This window comes from Oryzias latipes, chromosome 2 (assembly GCF_053564925.1).
Source record: "Oryzias latipes strain Hd-rR chromosome 2, Olatipes_Hd-rR_3.1".
Lineage (NCBI taxonomy): Eukaryota > Metazoa > Chordata > Actinopteri > Beloniformes > Adrianichthyidae > Oryzias > Oryzias latipes.
Genome location: NC_136238.1, coordinates 3,285,337 through 3,305,350, shown reverse-complemented (window position 1 = coordinate 3,305,350; position 20,014 = coordinate 3,285,337). Strand labels below are relative to the sequence as shown.

The window sequence follows — 20,014 nt, the reverse complement described above, 5'->3', positions numbered from 1 at the left end:
TTTTGCCTTGAGGACAGAGAGAGTGGACAGCCACAGAGCCTAAAAGGTCGTGTTTCTCCACCTCTCCCCTTTAGCTAAAGGTTTGAACATTCATGCAGACTCTAGTGTGTCTTTTCATTTCCCAACTGCACATTTCATTTTTGGAAATCCTGAATCTGAGAAGGACGGACTAGACGGAAACAAGAATCACAAAGTGAAGCAAGTTTGATGATGGCAGAGGAGATCAGCGCTTCAGCCAGACCATTTACCCAGAGAGAAGTTCTGAAGAGCTTTGATTTGACCAGGATTTATCATTTAAGGCTCACAGATCTCAGACATGGAAAACTGCATTTTTCACCTGTTCAATATAGCTAAGATCAGAAATCTACTTTCTAAGAGTGATGCTGAAAAACTCATCCATGCATTTGTTACGTCTAGACTGGATTACTGTAACTATTTTTTCACTGGATCCCAGTTGATTCTAGAATCCAGTTCAAGATCCTCCTGTTAACCTAGAAGGCCTTACATGGAATGACCCCATCCTATATCAAAGACCTCATAGTGCCTTACCATCCAATCAGAACACTTCACTCACTAAATGCACACATTTGTGTATCCTGTGGAGTCAAACTCACAATTTCCATATGAGAGAAAACATAAAGTTCAGCTGCTTTAATCTCTAGACAGACGGAGACACGCGGGGGTGGAACAGGTTAAACCCAGACTTTCTGTCTGTTCTGACAAATGTCAACAAGTTTTAAAATGAATACTAAGACTGATCAGCACTACAATAAAAAAAAGAATGACTCTGTCCAGGTGTGGAAAATGTCTCTAACTATATTATAATATAACTATAAATATCAAAATGAGGAAAAAGTAAAAACATGTAATTTTACATGCAATAAAAGCACCATGACAGAATGAACTGAATGTACGTTCATTCTGTCATGGTGCCATGTCTCCACTGTCTCCAGGCTCCGCCCCACCACACAGCCTGCCCTCCTTCTGTTATTTCGAGTGGGGCAGTCGACATATTGGTGAAAGGTGGGCAGAGTGGTTTCCAGGGATACGTGGTTAAAATCCCCAGAAATAATCATGAACGCCCCTGGGTGCTTGGACTGCAGTTCTGTGGTTGTGTTGTAGATTGTCTGGAGAGCCGCCTGTGCTTCCGCTCTCGGAGGAATGTAAACACAGAGCGGTGGTAAAGCCGGGCAGATCCACGTTAAAATCCGGCACATAGCTGGTTAGCCATGCCTCGGTCTCCGTGTAGCAGCGTTGTGTCCTGATCAGCACAGTAAGCTCATCCGTCTTGTTGGACAGGGCGTTAACGTTTCCCATAATGCCGGAGGGGATGAATGGTTTGAAACGCCGCCGGTTAGCCGCCTTAGCCTTCAGCTTCGCCTTGTGTTTACGACCAGCTCGGCATCCCCGGTATTTCCGCCTAAGCTCCCATGGAATAACATGATGGATTCCAGGGGTTTTATGTTTCCTGAGCATCAGTAGTTCATTCCTAAGATAAACCATTCTACTAATGCTGGCTTGCATTAGTAGATCTAAAGGTCTGAAATGCACAAACATTCACACACAGAGCAACGGATGTGCAGCCTCGCGCAGACGCAATCAGCAAATCAGAAAACAGTCACTCAGCATGATCATCTCTCACGGCACACTGGTTGAAAAACACTGTAGAGAATCAACATTTGAATGAAAGCTGACCTGAGAGTCTCCAGTTTACAGTCTGGACTCTCCAGTCCGGCTGACAGTAGCTTCACTCCTGAATCCTGCAGGTTGTTTCCACTCAGGTCCAGAAGTCTGAGTCTGGAGGACTGGGAGCTGAGAACTGAGGACAGAGCTGCACAGCTTCTCTCTGACAGATTACAGCCTATCAGTCTGAAGAAAACAAAGACAGACAGCAGTTATTGAATCTTTCATGTTTCCATCAGATTCATTTGTTCACTGAAGGTGATTTTCATGAGAGTTCTTACACAGCTTTGTTGGAGGCTTTGACCACTGGCAGCAGCCTCAGAAGAGCCTCCTCTGAACCAGAGTATTTCTGCAGGTTAAACTCTTCCAGATCTTCTTCTGATGACAGTAAGATGAAGGCCAGAGCAGACCACTGAGCAGGAGACAGTTCATCTGTGGAGAGATGTCCATACTGAAGGACCTGTTGGATCTCCTCCACTAGAGATCCATCATTCAGTTCATTCAGACAGTGGAACAGGTTGATGCTTCTCTCTGCAGACAGATCCTCACTGATCTTCTTCTTGATGAACTGGACTGTTTCCTGATTGGTCTGTGAGCTACTTCCTGTCTGAGTCAGCAGACCTCGTAGGAGACTCTGATTGGTCTGCAGTGAAAGACCCAGGAGGAAGCGGAGGAACAAGTCCAGGTGTCCGTTTGGACTCTGTAAGGCCTTCTCCACAGCACTCTGGTAGAACTGGACTGGACTGCTCTGTTGAGGCCGAGAGATCTGTGATTGTTCTTCCTCCATGAGGTTGAGTTTGGAGGTGATGAAGGTCAGGTGGACATGAAGAGCAGCCAGAAACTCCTGAACACTCAGATGGATGAAGCAGAAGACCTTGTCCTGGTACAGGCCTCTCTCCTCTCTAAAGACCTGTGTGAACACTCCTGAGTACACTGAGGCTGCTCTGATATCGATGCCACACTCTGTCAGGTCGGATTCATAGAAGATCAGGTTTCCTTTCTGCAGCTGCTCAAAAGCCAGTTTTCCCAGAGACTCCATCATCTTCCTGCTCTCTGGACTCCAGTGAGGATCTGTCTCAGCTCCTCCATCATACTTGACCTTCTGGACTTTGGCCTGAACCACCAGGAAGTGGATGTACATCTCAGTCAGGCTCTTGGGCAGCTCTCCTCTTCCTCTGCTCTTCAGCAGATCCTCCAGAACTGTAGCAGTGATCCAGCAGAAGACTGGGATGTGGCACATGATGTGGAGGCTTCTGGATCTCTGGATGTGGGAGATGATCCTGCTGGCCTGCTCTTCATCTCTGAACCTCTTCCTGAAGTACTCCTCCTTCTGTGGATCATTGAACCCTCTGACCTCTGTCACCATGTCAACACACTCAGCAGGGATCTGATTGGCTGCTGCAGGTCGTGTGGTTATCCAGAGGAGAGCAGAGGGAAGCAGGTTCCCCCTGATGAGGTTTGTCAGCAGATCAGCCACTGAGGTGGACTTTCTAGGGTTCTTCAGGATCCGAGTCTTGTGGAAGTCCAGAGGAAGTCGACTCTCATCCAGACCATCAAAGATGAAGAGGACCTGGAAGTCTTCAAAGCTGCAGATTCCTGCTTGTTTGGTTTCAGGGAAGAAGTGATGAACAAGTTCCACCAAGCTGAACTTCTCCTCTTTCAGCACATTCAGCTCTCTGAAAGTGAATGGAAATGTGAAGTGGAGATTCTGGTGGGCTTTGCCTTCAGCCCAGTCCAGAGTGAACTTCTGTGTTAAGACTGTTTTCCCGATGCCAGCCACTCCCTTAGTCATCACGGTTCTGATTGGTTCTGGTCTTCCAGCTGGGAGTTGGAAGAGCTCTTCTTGTCTGATGCTTGTTTCTGCTCTGTCTGCTTTCCTGGATGCTGCTTCAATCTGTCTGACCTCATGTTCTTCATTCAGCTCTCCTCTTCCTCCCTCTGTGATGAAGAGCTCTGTGTAGATCTCATTCAGAAGGGTTGGGCTTCCTGCTTTAGCCATCCCCTCAAACACACACTGGAACTTCTTCTTCAGACCAGATTGGACTTCATGTCGACAAACTGCAGCAGCAGATCCTGAATGAAGACAACAAACAGTAAATCAAGTCTCTGCAGCCCTGAATGATGAGGGTTTGAATCCCTGTTGAGACATCAGGAAATCTTCATTTCTCAGCAGCTGAAACCTTCAGAGAAATCCTCTTACTGCTCTGCAGTCCATCAGCCAGCTCCTCCTGCTTCATCCTCCTCAGGAAGTTCACTGTGATCTTCATCACTGACTCTCTGCTGCTCCTCTGCTCTTCATCTTCAGCCTCCTCCTCTTCCTCCCTGTGACTCAGAAGCTTCTGGATCTTCTTCAGCTCCTTCTTGACAAAAGTGACAATGTTGTCCTCCAGCTGCTGCAACAGAATTCCAGATGAATGAGCCAATCAGAGTGAAGTCATGGAGCCAAACATCAGCTCCATGTTGGACACTCTGACAATCCACTGGTCTGCAAAGTGCAGCATGGAGACGACTGTGGACAGAATGATGGAAAGTAGTTGTTGTTCATGTACAGACCAGAAAGATGGAGTCCAGCTGTGTTTGATGCTGCTGGACAGACGGACCACTGGGAGTCTCTGAGCTCTGCTGGTCCAGTCTGTGGAGAATCAGCAGCAATCAGCTCCATTCTGTCTGAAACCAAACTAACTAGAGTCATGTCACAGCTAGAATGTTCTAGTTCACAGTTCAGATGGAGAACAGCAAACCAATGGATCATATCAACACCTCTCTGTCCATGTCTACAGAGTCACTGAAGTGTCTAGACTGTCTTGGAGCCAAAGGCTGGATTCATGTCTCTGCTGCCCCCATGTCTGGATTCTGAGCAGTTTTCCTAAAGAGGCAGTCCATCCACAGAGGACTCTGTGACCACAGCCCTCCATGATGCTCTGTCCCACCTAGAGCTAGAGGAGAGCTAACAGGGATGCTCTTTGTGGACTCTAGCTCAGCGTTTAACACCATCCTCCCTAACAAACCAATAGAGACACTTGTGGACTTCTGGCTACTCCAGTCATAGCGAGCTGCCTGAGTCCAGAGAACTCTCTCCCAGGAGAACAGAGGAGCAGAAAAGTGGCTTCAGTACGGTGTTTGAGCTCCAGGGACAGCTTTGGAATGCAGAAATGATGTTTCAAGCATTCCTGTGAAACCGTGGAAACAATCATGTCCAGAAAAAAAGGCTGATGTTATTCACACGTATGTATGTGCAGTCAGAATGTACATTACTGCTTTGTCCACACATATGATCAGAACCAGTGAAGCTCTGCAGCTGCTCAGCGGCTGATGCACGGAGACAAAATACTGTCTGCAAAGCGGGTAAAAGTTCTTCAGAACTTCCCAGCAATAGATTCTAGTTCTGATGGATCACAGCGACGTGTCCAAAGCTCTGAATAAAGACAGTCGTCGTGGTGATGAGCGGTGAAATCCGTGTTTACTTCCACATGTGAGAAAGTGGATCTGCAGCTGCAGAGCAGACTGATGGGAATTAAGCATCTGAGACACTTTAAAGCTCTTCATCCTGTCATGCTGCCTCATCATCATCACTTTATTGTTTCTGGAAATAATTTTTTTTTCTTCATTTTTGAATCACCGTTCAGCCTCCTGAACTGTTTTAAAGTTCTGGAGAATCAACGTTAATGTTGGAATAAACCGAACTTTATTTCCTCGATCGCACACTGAAACATATTTGGAGTGAGGTTTGCTTAAAAAAGTTAGGAGAGTTTTTTCACTCAGAAAATGCATGTAAACCATACTCAGGCAATTTTTAAGTCAAATTTACTTACTAGAACCACGTGTTGTTTATGAAAAATGAACAAGTAAATTTCACTCAGATTGTTGCATCTAATTACAAAACCTAAGTAAATATTACTGATGTTTCTTTGTGGATCTTACTCATTTTTATTTTGTTATAATCTATGTAATTATTAAGTAATAATTATAAATGATATGTTAGTTAATATTTGTAGTAGCTTGTAGGAAAGAATGACAGGATCGTTGTTCTCTTCAAATGTAACTTTATTCTTCAACAATGGCCGGCTCGCGCCGTGTACAACCTGCTGGCAGCTCCCCGTCCAGCTTCACACCTGAACTCCCGGGGTGGCTCAATCCTGCCCCCTCGTGGCCTGAACGGCAACAGCTCCTGTGGCTATACAACAATATTAATTGAATTAAGTACATATTTTTACTATTCCATTAAATATAATTCTATATTTTCCCAAAACACACATTTGCAGTTCAAGGAATATTTGAAAGACATTTTTATTTATCATTAGAAGTTGCATAGATAAAACATCTACATAACATTGCACACAGACACGGCCATAGAATCTCTTGTTAGCAAATTTCAAAATAGTGCAAACATACATAAGTCTAGAAGATGCAAGAAGGAAGAACAGAGATCAGCATCAACCACAAGAGTAAAGCAGTGTAGAATTAAAATAATTATCAATAACAAATTCAAAGGCATATTTCAATGTCATCAGGTAGCTTAACTTGACAGCAGACGTGTAGATGACAGCCAGCGTTTGTCAGACTTCTGCAGTCCACCAGAACTTCTGGAACCTCAATGATGACTGACCCACTCAGGGTCTTGGTCGTCCTGGGTTACATTGGGATGGACCACCACAATCTTGAAGCGATTACTTCAGTCCTCTTTCACTGCTTCCCGGCTGACATCCTGAGGAAAAGAAATAAGCTGTAATTAGAAATGATTAAGAATAGATTCCAAGAAAAACAAACAGCTAAGAGGAAAAATGTTAAAATAAAAAGAAGTACAGGGCTCCAGACTGCGACCAAATAGTCGCATTTTGCATCCAAAATTTGAGAGTGAGCTACCAGTAAATTTGCCTCCCCCACCCATTAAACGTGGAAGGGGCAAGTCAATGATCAATGAAATGAGCAATGAAATAATCAATGAGACGCGAGCGCACACGCACGTTTCATTGAGTGATGCCTGTCTGTGAGGCGGCCAATGCGTGTGAGCAGAACAGGGAAAGTCACTGCAAGTGGCTAAAATGCATGGAGGGGGAGGGGCCTAGAGACCATCGAGCGCGCGTAAACATCTGTGGGAAGGAAACGGAGACAAATATCATCACAATCTGATATGTGCGTCTGAGCCATGAGCAAGCGAACTATTGATTCGTTCTTCCCACCTGCAGCTAGTGTACCAGTGCCAGAGTGTACAGCAGGGGTCTCAAACTCGCAAAGCAAACCACGGCTCTCATGCGCGGCTGTCACTGTAGCACACCGCTCCCGCGGGAGATGGTCAGCTAAGGAGAATAAATGTTCCACACCTACACGCGAGGGCTTGAACTTTAAACACGTGCGAGCAACAACACGATTTAGTCTTAGACACACTTAAAACACGTGAGGAAAATGTAACGATAGACGTGTTTAAGACGCCCAACGATCCAGCGCAGCGACCAGGCCCGGGGGGGCATGAAGGCGAGGCTAAAGTGAGACTGAAGGAGTACAGGAAGTTGTAGTCCTTAACATTCAATTTAATATGCCTCTCCCCCTAAGTATGATCTGTGATATTACATCTTTTGTAATTATTTTAATGTTTTGTAATGTATGTAGCCTTTTTTTTTTTAAATCAGTTGGTATTTTAAATTATTTTAATTGATCACTGAACTACAAAAACCCATCAGGACACATGTCCCATAATGCATTGTTTTGTTGTCTGTAGGGCAGCTTTCAGACAGGTCAGTACTAATTTCCAGCTGCGTTCGCTCAGGTTGGGGTCTTGCTCCCGCCCCTTTCTCGTGATATTTTTGTTTTGATTGACAGGTGATGTTAGAGCAAAAACAAAAATATACATCTCACACCAGGTGATCTGCGCAGCGTTGAGTTCACATGGGTGATCTCAAACACGCTTCTTGTGCATCTTGGCTGCACCTATTTGGTGTCGCCAACATGAATTTCCATCCCCTAATGTTTACATATATTTAAGTATTGTTTGAAACTGTGAAATGACCTAAAGGTTACTACGGTAATCACTTTGTTACTAAAAACTTTTTTTCATTCTAAATGTATGGTATTTTGTTTGCTATTTGTACTGTCATGACAGCGATGATGCTGTCAGTTTACCTTCTTGTTGCATCTTCAAAAGTGCAGAATAAAATGTGACACTGAATTTAAAACGGCACATTGTAATTTCTGCATCTATTATTAAAGTATTTATTAGTAATACAGTGGAAATTAGTAGATTTGGTTAGAATGTTGATTTACGGGATGCGCCCCTAAATTTTCTGGTTGTGCCCCTAAAATTTTCAGTTGGGGCCACAGTGCTCCTAGTGAAAAAAGTTAGTCTGGAGCCCTGAAGTATCCTCAATCTAGTGTAATTTAAACAATATTCATACGGCAATTTTTTTTTTCAAGTTACACAACATTGTTCACAGGGGCTGACCTGAAACAACAACAACTGAGGGATCAAATCAGTAAAAAATGTAGAACTGAAATGCAATTATGCTCCTAAAATAACAGTAATAATTCATCAACAGCTAAAAAAAGGGTAAAAAAAATAAAATGCATATAAGAAATCAGTTAAAATTCTCATATAAAAAATATTTTCTCTTTTAAAAATCACAAGTGTAAAGAATATTTGACCTTGAATAAAACATCACAAGTATAAACTATTTTACAAGGCTAGTCAATTATTGAAATATGGTCATGATGATCAGAAGATACCTCATAATCTTTGATCATCTTCACGTCTCCACATCCATCCATCTCATGTTGTGGCACCTGAAACATAAAAATTAAAATTTAGTGAAACCAAACGAAATGTTGTGACAAATTAAACCAAATCATTTGGTCTTACGTAGCGTCGGGGGGTGGGGGGTCCAGATTAGCAGTCAGAATGTGCCGTGCTCTTGAAAAAAGAAAATGTTTTTCAACTCCTTATTAACTCAAGGATGTAGATGGATATTTCTTTATTTTTGTGTACATATATTACTAATGATGTCCTGTAGTTGTCCAAAGTAGCTGCTTTATGCGCATTCAGGTCTGAATGCTCGTCCGGTTCTGACTTCCTGTTCACGTCTAAAGGAAAACAGAATATGAGGAGCAGCAGAGACTCTCTTAACATTCACATTATTACCATGGCGCCATGGTCAAAACCCGGAAGTTACTTGAGCGCGCTGACCCCCCCGCACAGCCCGCAGACGTTTGGGGTCACCGTGTCAGCTCGGTGTCGCATTGAAACAGGTCGACGTGGAAACTGGAGTGAAACTGAGTGCTGTAGACAAAAACCGCCACGGATTTTTTCTAAAATAAATTAATGGGCAAAAACGAAACATTTCAAATCACACTTCGGTCATTTATGGGTCAGCATCAAGCTAAAACGGCGGCGGAGGCGAGACAACATGACGGGCAGCACATCTTTTTCTTTCTAAACGTGTATCATGAAATTCACTCCTTCCAGCATGAACTTCACCACAGGTTTTTTTGGTAAAAACACGCCTCAACTAAAATGGCGCAATTCCAGGCTAAATATAGCAAAGTTAGCTTGGCCGTTAGCTTAGCTAGCTAGAAAATACACCATGACCATAAGTGAGGACTAACTTAATCAGGTGAGCCAACAGGAAAGTAGAAAGTTTGTTTCACTTCAAACTTACCTTTGTGATCCACGTCAACAAAGCCCGCCAACATTTGAAATGTGGAGCATGCGCACCTGTCTGTCTCTGTCTGACGAAAGACCGCTCAAATGAGGGGCGGGGCTTAGACGTTGTGCTCCCAGAACAGAATTACTGATGTTATTCATTTACAATTACTTGGAAATATCAACTAAATAACTGGTTTAGTAAATATTACTTGGATTGAAGGATGAAATTTACATACAAAACAGGATTTATAATCACAATAAATTACCAAGTAATGCACTACATGAAAACAAGCTTTTTTAAGTAAAAGCACAGAATTGGTATTATTTTGTAGGATTTAGATATATAACTGAAATAATATTTACAAGGCCAAAAAAATCATTTTTTCAGTGCACCTTTAGAACATTATTGGATAAGAAACATTCATTTAATTATTTTCTTACACTGAAAAATATTTTTTTGTGGAAATCAGACAATGGTGACTGTTCCCTTTCTATATTGTAAGTTACCAAAATAAAAGCACCATGAATTTGCTTTAGTGAAATAAACTTCTAGATGAGATACAGTTGCAGTGCTTAACATTGTGATCACTAAATAAACTGAATTTTACCATTTTATTACAGTGGAAGACGTATTGATATTCAGGTAGAGTTTTTTCTGAGTCATATTTAAAAGGGAAAAAAAGTGTTCTGGTACAATATTAGGATACGTATAATATTGCCAGACTCTTGCTAATACACCCCCATACTTCATATAATGAAGATACATCGACTGACAGATTACAATATTCAGGATGGATTTTAGTAAAGAACTCTATTCAAGTGTGGTTGACGGCTGGGGGGCCGATGAGCCAGAGGCGAGGTCCAATAGTCTCACAATTATTGAAATGAAGATCACCTGAGTGGTGTGGGTGTGTCCAGAGTGACTGAGTTATAAAACAGCAGTCTATGAAGGGTCCAGATACTGGTGGAGCGGTATTCCTGGCTACCATGAAGACAGAGGAACACTCCAAGCAACTCAGAGAAATGGTTGCTGAAAGGTACAAGTCCAGAGATGGATACAAAAAACTGTCCAAGGCATTGAACATCCCCCAGTAAAATCAGTCATCAAGCAATGGAAGGAATACGGCACATGTGTGAATCTGGATCTTCAGATCAGGCCTCAACTCTGGCTGAAGTCCGCCTGAACTTGCTTACTCTGGGTATGTCGGTTCCAAAAGACCGGATATGAGTTGGCGTAATTACGCTCGACTTGGTAACCCTGGGTTAATGCGGGTACACGTCAAGTACATAAAGACATTCTCAATGGATCGCCGATTTCCGGAGTCACCATGGAAACGCTTGGTGAAAAAAAGTGAGCGCTATATTTCATTGAGATGGAGTCGGAGATTAATGACGGCTATGAAGATTATACGTCCATAAAAAAGTAAAACGGCTACATCCGCAAAAGAAAGAGTTTCTGCTTGTAGTAAAAGAACAGACAAAGTAAACGTACGAGTTTCTGATCTTATTTCCATTTTCCTTGTGAAGCATATATATATATATTAAAAAAAAAAAAACGCCCCTCTCACCCTCCGCGGGTGGTTTCTCCTCCAAGCTCGGGTCCTCTACCAGAGGCCTGGGAGCTTGAGGGTCCTGCGCAGTATCTTAGCTGTTCCTAGCACTGCGCTTTTCTGGACTGAGAGGTCTGAGGTCTTTCCAGGTATCTGTTGTAGCCACTCCTCCAGCTTGGGGGTTACTGCCCCGAGTGCTCCAATTACCACAGGCACCACTGTCACCTTCACTTTCCAGGCTTTCTCCAGTTCTTCTCTGAGTCCCTGGTATTTCTCCAGTTTCTCATGTTCCTTCTTCCTGATGTTCCCATCTCTTGGCACTGCCACATCCACCACAATGGCTTTCCTCTGTTCTTTATCCACCACTACAATGTCTGGTTGGTTCGCCATTACCATCCTATCAGTCTGGATCTGGAAGTCCCACAGGATCTTTGCCCTCTCATTCTCTACCACCTTCGGAGGTGTTTCCCATTTTGACCTTGGGGTTTCCAGTTCATATTCTGCACACATGTTCCTGTATATTATTCCAGCCACTTGATTGTGGCGCTCCATTTATGCTTTACCTGCCAGCATCTTACATCCTGCAGTTATGTGCTGGATTGTTTCAGGGGCCTCTTTGCACAGCCTACACCTTGGGTCTTGTCTGGTGTGGTAGATCTGAGCCTCTATTGCTCTGGTGCTCAGGGCTTGTTCCTGGGCTGCCAGGATGAGCGCTTCGGTGCTGTCCTGTAGGCCAGCCCTCTCTAGCCATTGGCAGGACTTCTTGATATCAGCCACTTCAGTTATGGTCCGGTGGTACATCCCATGCAGGGGTTTGTCCTCCCATGAGGATCTGTCCTCCAGCACTGTATCCTCTGCTCTCCATTGCCTGAGACATTCACTGAGCACACTGTCAGTTGGGGCCTTGAGCTTGATGTACTCATGGATCTTTGATGTTTCATCCTGGATAGTGGCTTCTACGCTCACTAGTCCTCGGCCTCCTTCCTTGGGGCTAGCATACAGTCTCAGGGTGCTGGATTTGGGATGGAACCCTCCATGCATGGTGAGGAGCTTTCGTGTTTTAACATCCGTGGTCTGTATTAGAGGGCTGCATTGGGATCGGGTCCCGCCGGGTCCCGCGGGACCCAACCCAAATCTCGCGGGATTGGGCGGTTTGAATTGTGCTGCGGGCGGGAACGGGCGGCAAAAAAAAAAACCCGCGGGATCAGTGCTGGCATGAATATCTCATGAATATAAATTAGCGGACTACGTTAGGCTGTGCGGCTGTTTGATTCTTATGTACTGAAGCTCCGTGAAGGCACCAGGTAGAGACGCCCAATGGCCTCTGTCATCTAACCTGTTGTTGGGGGTGCGCCCCGCCCCGCCTCTTACTAAGAGCGCGCTTCAGGCCGTCTGTCTGCGCGCGCACACACACACAGTTTTAACAGAACAGGATTTGTAAAAATATATTTAATAATTAAGTTGCACATTACACAAGAGGAATGCATGAAAAGATGAGGCTGGAGGAGGGACATGAATCTCTTTAATAATATCAATACAAATACGTGTTTTTTTCCTGCGGGACGGGAGACGATACAAAATCAATGCATCTCTATTACTGTGCGGGACTAAATTCTATGAGTTTTGCGGGAGCGGGCGGGAGTGGACATACATATTGCGGGAGCGGGCGGGAGTGTAACGCATACGTTGCGGGAGCGGGCGGGATTGGTCAAAAATTCAGCGGGCGCGGGCGGGAGCGGGATGAAGAAAATAGTCCCGCGCAGGGCTCTAGTCTGTATCTCTTCCTTTGGTCATCTTATTATTCCTGCAGGGTATCTGATAACTGGCAGTGCGTAGCTGTTTATTGCCCGGGTCTTATTTTGCCATTGAGCTGGCTTCTCAGGACTTGCCTTACTCGTTGGAGGTATTTAGCTGTTGCAGCTTTCCTTGTTGCCTGTTCCAGGTTGCCATTTGCCTGTGGAATTCCAAGGTACTTGTAACTGTCCTTGATGTCTGCTATTGTTCCTTCTGGGAGTGAGACCCCCCCTGTGTGGACTACCTTGCCTCTCTTTGTCACCATCCGGCTGCATTTCTCGAGCCCGAATGACATCCCAATGTCAGTACTGTAGATCCTGGTGGTGTGGATCAGGGAGTCATCAGGAAAGAGCATCACCTTGGTATATCCCACATTTGATGGACACTTATGCAAGTGGCTTCCCATTGGCTTCAAGGGTGGTTTTCCACAGCTTCATTGAGTTTCCTATGAAGGCTCTTAGAGTCCTGTTGATGTTGTACAGCTCCATCATTCAGTGATCCATGTGTGTGGCATCGAGTCATAGGCCTTCTTGTAATCAATCCAGGCTGTGCACAGGTTGGTGTGTCGTGACTTGCAGTCTTGAGCGACTGCTCTGTCGACCAGGAGTTGGTGTTTGGCTCCTATGTATATATATATATATATATATATATATATATATATATATATATATATATATATATAACTGATACAATTTTGCCAACTTAAATGAATTACTTCTATTGGTAACAAGTAATTGCGTTAATTTTATTCAACCTAATTTCTTACGTCTATATAACTTAATTAGTGTTTATTCAACTCAAATTTACATATTTATTTAACTAAATGTCATATTACTCCAATTAATTCAATTATTATTTTTTCCATCTTAATGAATTATAAGTCTAGAACTCTCAAATGTCTAAGTTTGAGCCGGCAGATATACTCATTCTTTTAACAATAAAAAGAGCAAAATGAAATATATTTTGAAGATTACATCCATGTTAGAGTTTTCCGACACCATCATTACATAATTTGGCTGTAGAAATAGAAATAGAAATATCTTTATAGTCATTGTACATGTACAACGAAATTACAGTGCAATTTTTCCGGTGGAATAAAAAGTCAAAGTAAGAATAAAAAATAAATAAATAAATAAAAAACTAAACTGCCAAATAAGACAATATAAGACAGATATGTTAAAATTATATACAAAAAAGGGGTGCTATATAAACTCATCATCCTCTCCTTTCTTCTCACTCATGGTGCAGAGACTTAAGCAAAGTAGGACAAAATAACTCGGCAACATACAGTAAAACAGCTAAACAACTAAACACATTTGGTCAAAAAGCCACACTTAAACCCAAATGCGTCCAGACAGGCCAAGGGAATGGTATCCCACAATCCCTTGCGGTGCCGATCTAACAGCAGCACCAAAGTTACCCCTACTTAATTGAATTAATTTGAATGAAAGTAAAATAACTGTCTGATAAATATGTGTTATTTCTAAGCTGACTTAACAAAAAAAGGATTTTTAATTATCTTAACTGAAGCAAATAATTAAGTTATATCAACAAAGTTTATCTTTCCAACATCCATATGTGGTCTTATCACCCTGTCACGCTGGAAAAAGTATTATCTGAGCTTCTTCATCCACTAAATCATCTTCAAATGGACACGCCATGCTGCTTCAAACAAACTAACCTTCAACTAAACCTGCTCCGGACCAGGTTATGTTCAGAGCATGAGTTGCCATGGCAACTTGACATACCCTGAAACATACCTCCATTTCTGGAACCGAAAGCTGAGGTTATCCACTTCCTTAGCCTCAAACTTACCGTGGGAGCTAGCAAAACCTGCTTTCTGGAATACCCTGAAGGGTGAATAATTATACAAACAATTATATATCTTTTTTTGTTTCATCAACAATACTTTATAGAAATCTGTTTTCAACATTGAAGTTTTTTTCTAGTAAATTATTGTGTATAATGTTATCCTATATGTTACTTCCAGAAAAGTTGTTTCTGTTCTAACTTTGTTCAGTTCATCATCAGAATGAGGTTTTTCCAAAGCAGACTAGATCTAGATCCAGAAAGGTTAGATTTAGTCTGAAACATCTGAACACTTGATCTAATTCATGGAGATCAACACGGTTTAGCTGTTGGAGCACAGCAGCTACATTGATGAGGATGTTTTTCTACAGAGAAAAAAAAGATTCTTCAAGCATTTCTGGACTGAGGAGAACATGTTCATCTGAATCTTCTCCAGAAAAAGAAACCAGTGGAATTGTCAGACTTGGAGAAATCAGCCACACTATGAAACCAAAGTCAGACATTTCCACCAAGAAAATCTAGCAAAGCAGAGAAAACTGGAACTTTTCTCCTGATTTGGTTGGAATCAGACTGGAGCTGCTGTCAGTCAGAGTCAGCAGTCAACATGTTTTCTTCTCCAACATCTCTGATGTCTCTCAGAGACTCTCAGAAGACTCAACTGAAAAGATCTCATCACACACATGATGCTCCAAGTGAGTCTGATCAGAGAGATCCAGAACTGAACCAGACCTCAAGTCCTTCATCTGAAAACTACAGATCATCTGAACTAGAATCCAGAATCCTTTAACTCTGACAAACACTTACTGTTCCACTCCTGGATGGATGTCCTTAAAGTCTGGATTAAGACCCTTTGATCTGTCACTCTTGAAGGACACACTGCTGGATCCAGATCCAGGTCTAAGTTGAATCCTGATGGAAAAACAATGGTTTTCTTAGAAACTCATCTCTTCTGTTCATCAGATTCTCTTCATGTTGAACTATTAAACTCAGATCATGAACAGACTGATCTGCAGTGAGACAGTCTGTTCAAACGCCCCCTTCTGACAGCTGTGTGACACTGCATGCATGGAGTGATATTCCTGCCACTACGTTGCACACAAAACTTTCTAAGTTGCAAATGAAAGTACTAATTATTTGCTTTTCAATTATATATTTTTTTGCTTTCAAAAACTTTTTTTGCATTTGCAAAACACGTTTCGGCATGCGTTGTGTGTCATCTCACTATTTTCCTATCTTTGATTTTGCTGACAGTTTCAGTTTATTATGCAGGTATTGTAACTGGAATAATTTGTGGTTTTGGAAGAAAAATCGATTCAGTGATGTATCACGATAGTTCATTTGGCGAATCCAGTCTCTGACAAACACTTACTGTTCCACTCCTGAATGGATGTCCTTGAAGTTAGGATTAAGACCCTTTGACGCATCACTCCTGACGGACACAGTGCTGGATCCAGAATCAGATCCAAGTCCAGGTCCAGGTTGGTTCCTGTGAAGAATTCAGGTTGCTGGTGTGAGTCCTGAGCTCTGACATGGAGAAGATCATGGACAGTTGGAGATGTTCATCTCACCTCTGAGCTTTACTCTGGTTGTCATGGTTACCATCTCTGCTTTTAGAGGGAGGGGCTCCCTCCTGTGGCTCCTCCCACTGATCCATGCTGCTGGATTCACTGGATCCACATCAGCTCACACACACCTTCACCTGCAGAGGAAACCCTCATCATCATCATCATCATCATCGTCAGCAGCACATCAACATCAAGTTTCTGCTTTGGAGCTCCATCTTCAATCCTCAACAGCTTCATCAAACCTTTGTTTGCTGCAGCAGAAAAGTCTTTCTCCTTTCATTCAGATGAAGATTCAAATGTTCTGAGAAGTTCTGTCTGCAGCAGGATCAGGACTCTGATCCCTGCAGGACTCTGTGGATCGGAAACAACTTCTCTCTTCTACTGTTTTTCTGGACTAAAACTAAACATCTGGATGAACTCAGTTTCTTCACTGACATTTGTCCTGTTTTCCTTCATGTCCAGAATCCAGTAGATCTGCTCTGAGGAAAATCCATGAAAGGAGTTGAAATCCAAACGTATTGAAGCAGAATTGAAGCAACGTCAGAGCAAAAGCAGCAGAAAATGATCAAAGCTGTTCAGATGTTCTTCCTCACATGAGAGCCTCTCATTTCAAGATCAAACATGTCCTCCATTCAGACATCAAGTTGCACTTCCCATTCTGCCCTGCAGAGGTCAGTGTTTGAAGATCCCCAAAGCCTCCGTCTGTTTGCAGATGATATCATGGTCTGTACCTGCAGAGGTGAAGATCTTTACTTTGTTTCTTTGTTTGGTTGAAGGATGAAGAAAGAAGTAAAGAAAGAAAAACCACAACCAGATGAAATGGGACTGAAAAAGCTGAAGCACAGATGATTGATCCTCATTTCTACTCCTCCAAATCCTTTCATCACTTCCTGATCCAGAACTCCAAACTAATGCTGGATCAGTCTGATCTGATCTCAGCCAGGATCCTTTAGGATTCCAACAAAGAGGCTCCCAGCTGAGTCCTAACATTCAAGAACCTCTTCTGAAAGCCTTTGAAATGCAAACATCCACATTCTTTCCATCCCAGCTGTTCCATCAACTCACCCCTCTGACACTAATGCATCTGTTCTTTCTTTGACTTCTTCCTCTGGATCTTTGGAACCGCTTTGTGTCCCTGAAGTCCAACCAGCTCAAATTTCAAACCGGTTCTGAATACAGCCAGGAAGCAGATTCCTGTGGACTTTGGACCTGAAGGACATGGTCTGATACTGAAGCAGATCATAAAGTTGATAAATCTGTTCTGCAGTCGACAGATGATTGGTTGATGTGTAATCATTGACTGGATTTATGGTTTGATTGTTTTCTTGTGTAAAACATCAACAGATTTGGAGTTTTTCTCTTTCTGTTTCTCCAAACATCACACGATGATGGAAGTCTGAGGGAAACTGGATAAACTCTTTCTCCATTTACCATCACTTCTCCTTTCTTCTCATTTTTCTTTTGACCCTAAACTCCTCAAACAGGATTCTTGAAGCCTCTCTGAAAATCAGATGGTTGGGAGTCTCTGTCAGTGTTTGTGAAAAAGACCTTCAGGATTTCAGATCTGGTTCTGGACTCTTTTGTCTGATGAAGATCTGACAGACAAACCATGCAGGAAGAAACCAGCTGCATTTGCAGCTTAGTGCTCCAAAGTCTGTTTCCACGGCAACAGCAGGTCATCAGCTGGTCCCACCCAACTGAGGAACAGTTGTTTCCCCAGAGTCGTCACCTTTGCACCTGTATCTAACAGACTACACTGTAAATACTTTCCAACTCCAATTTTAAGCAAGGTTTTAGAAAAACGTGTTTTTATTCAGCTGAATGAGTTTCTCTAACTAAAGAACATTTTTGAGATAAACTAATCTGGTTTTTGAACGAACCACAGTACTGAGACAGCCGTGTAAAAAATCGTTAATGATTTCCGGTTCAAGTCAGATCTAAGTACTAGTTCTACTAGATCTAAGTGCAGCTTCTGATACTGTTGATCACCTGATCCTTGTAAACAGACTTAAAAGTCCTTCAGGAACTGTTCTCAAGTGGTTCGAATCGTACTTCATGGAGAGAAACTTCTTGGTAAGCATGGACTTTTCAGGGGTCCATGAAATTAAATGTGGTGTGCCTCAAGGTTCCATCCTCGGCCCCTTGCTTTTTAACATTTACATGCTTCCTCCTGGGAATGTCATCAGGAGCCACAACATCAGTTTTCATAGCTATGCTGATGATACCCAGCTGTACATAGCTATGTCTCCTGATTACACAAGACCAATAGAAGAACTTTGTAACTGTATTTTAGATATGAAATTATGGATGACAAATTATTTTCTGTAGCTCAACCAGGAAAAAAACTTAAAATTTTGTTATCAGTCCTGAAGCCAAGAGAGAGAAACCGTTTCTGATGGTAAAGGAACCTTTATTAAGCCATTCAGAAACAGTCAGAAACCTGGGTGTTATCTTTGACTCTAAGCTAACTTAAAAAAGATGGTTAAAACTGTTTTTTATCATCTTAGAAATCTAGCTAGGGTCCACCCACTGCTCTCTCTTGCTAATATGGAGATGCAAATGCATGTTTTTAAAACTGATTACTGCAATGCCGTGCTTGCTGGTATTCCAAAAAGTAACATTAAGAACCTTCAGCTCCTCCAGAACACTGCTGCACGAGTTCTCACCAAAACCTGACAACCTTACCTAAAACTACAGATCATCTGAACTAGAATCCAGCCTCCTTTCACTCTGACAAACACTTCCTGTTCCAGTCCTGAATGGATGTCTTTGAAGTCTGGATTTGTATCCTTAGATCTGTCACTCCTGGAGCAAACACTGTTGGATCCAAGTCCAGGTCCAGGTTGGTTCCTGTGGACAATGCAGGTTGCTGGTGTGAGTCCTGAGCTCTGACATGGAGAAGACGTCATGACGTCATCGCGCTTTTTCACTGGCTGCTTTGTTCGCAAAGGATTGTGGGAATGCAGGTGTGCTGGAATTTCTGGGTGACAAGCGCTTGTTTCCTCCGGTGAGGATAGTAAATGAAGAGACATAAGATATTCTTGTCAAAGAGAACATTGACTCAGTTCAAGTTTTCCTTCAAGACCAGAAGTCAAACGAAAGTCCCGTGACGTCACAAACCGGATCGGCCACATTCGGAGAAGATCGGGTATTTCCGTGGAGCTGAACATCCAGCAGCTTCAGCTCTGCAGTCTGCCAGCAGAGGGCGCCCTTCCTGAAACTCTAATGCACCAGGTATGGAACATTGATGTTAAAACACGGAATGATGAACTAAAATACCAGAGTATGAATGAAAAAAACACACAATGAGGATTTAAAACCACATCAAACATCACGGATTTAACATTGAAACAGTTTGATGTTGAGAACAAATTCATGGACTTTAGAGCTTTTTGTTTTTCTACATTTAGTCTGACATCCACAAAATAAAGAAACATGTGGGATTTAGTTAGAAAATGGACATTTATGGACATAAATGAGCAAAGAGTAGGAATACGTTTCTGAAACATTTGAAGGACATTTCTTTCTGTTGGTGGAAGTCAAACATGTTTCCATCAGAAAAGGAAAGTTTCCATTAGAAATGACAGGATTGTAATCTGTTAGTGGGAGTGAGGTCATTCTAAGCCTCCACAGCTTTCTGCAGAGTTTAAAGGTTTAGACTCATTCCTGCAGGTTTATTGATCCATCATTGGGACCATAGATACTGGCTCTACAGAAGTCCTAGTTCTGAACTGATCAGGATTCCAAATGTGGGTCAATAACTGAGTCCTTGTGAGTCAACTTGATACTTTTATTGATGAAAGCAGAACTCCTCTTTGTTTGGAGTTGGAGCAAGCAGAGTACAGGAATGCAAACTGTGAGCAGCACAGAACAGGATCAGCTGATCTAGATAAGCGGCTCTGCTGCAGTAAAGCCAGATGTTCAGTGGGATTCAGAGAAGGTCAGCAGGACATTTCACTGTCGCCTCAGGAATCCAGACA

The 20,014-nt window shown here is 42.7% G+C and overlaps 1 protein-coding gene and 1 long non-coding RNA gene across 7 annotated transcripts in view; both read right to left on the bottom strand.

The window, feature by feature from the left end:
- LOC144983597 (NLR family CARD domain-containing protein 3-like) overlaps positions 1–17,256 on the bottom strand; it is a 92,703-nt gene extending 75,447 nt beyond the window's left edge. For 3 of the 6 annotated variants that reach the window (XM_078930455.1, XM_078930456.1, XM_078930440.1), the window contains exons 1-8: positions 17,100–17,256; positions 16,038–16,168; positions 15,839–15,955; positions 15,274–15,378; positions 4,237–4,315; positions 3,884–4,076; positions 1,965–3,756; positions 1,696–1,869 (exon numbers count right to left, since the gene is read on the bottom strand). In XM_078930455.1, the coding sequence (XP_078786581.1) occupies positions 1,696–1,869; positions 1,965–3,756; positions 3,884–4,076; positions 4,237–4,315; positions 15,274–15,378; positions 15,839–15,955; positions 16,038–16,123 (2,546 nt within the window). In that variant the 5' untranslated portion in view covers positions 16,124–16,168; positions 17,100–17,256. Of the gene's footprint in view, positions 1–1,695; positions 1,870–1,964; positions 3,757–3,883; positions 4,077–4,236; positions 4,316–15,273; positions 15,379–15,838; positions 15,956–16,037; positions 16,169–16,276; positions 16,766–17,099 lie in introns of all 6 variants that reach the window. The other 3 variants (XM_078930448.1, XM_078930451.1, XM_078930454.1) reach the window with 3 other exon arrangements.
- On the bottom strand, positions 5,955–15,252 carry LOC144983650 (uncharacterized). Its single transcript, XR_013647410.1, has 5 exons — positions 9,330–15,252; positions 8,669–8,754; positions 8,534–8,584; positions 8,401–8,457; positions 5,955–6,388 (listed from the first exon to the last, which is right to left on the bottom strand). It is a non-coding gene; the product is annotated as an uncharacterized LOC144983650 (long non-coding RNA).
- Positions 17,257–20,014: the final 2,758 nt, after the last annotated feature.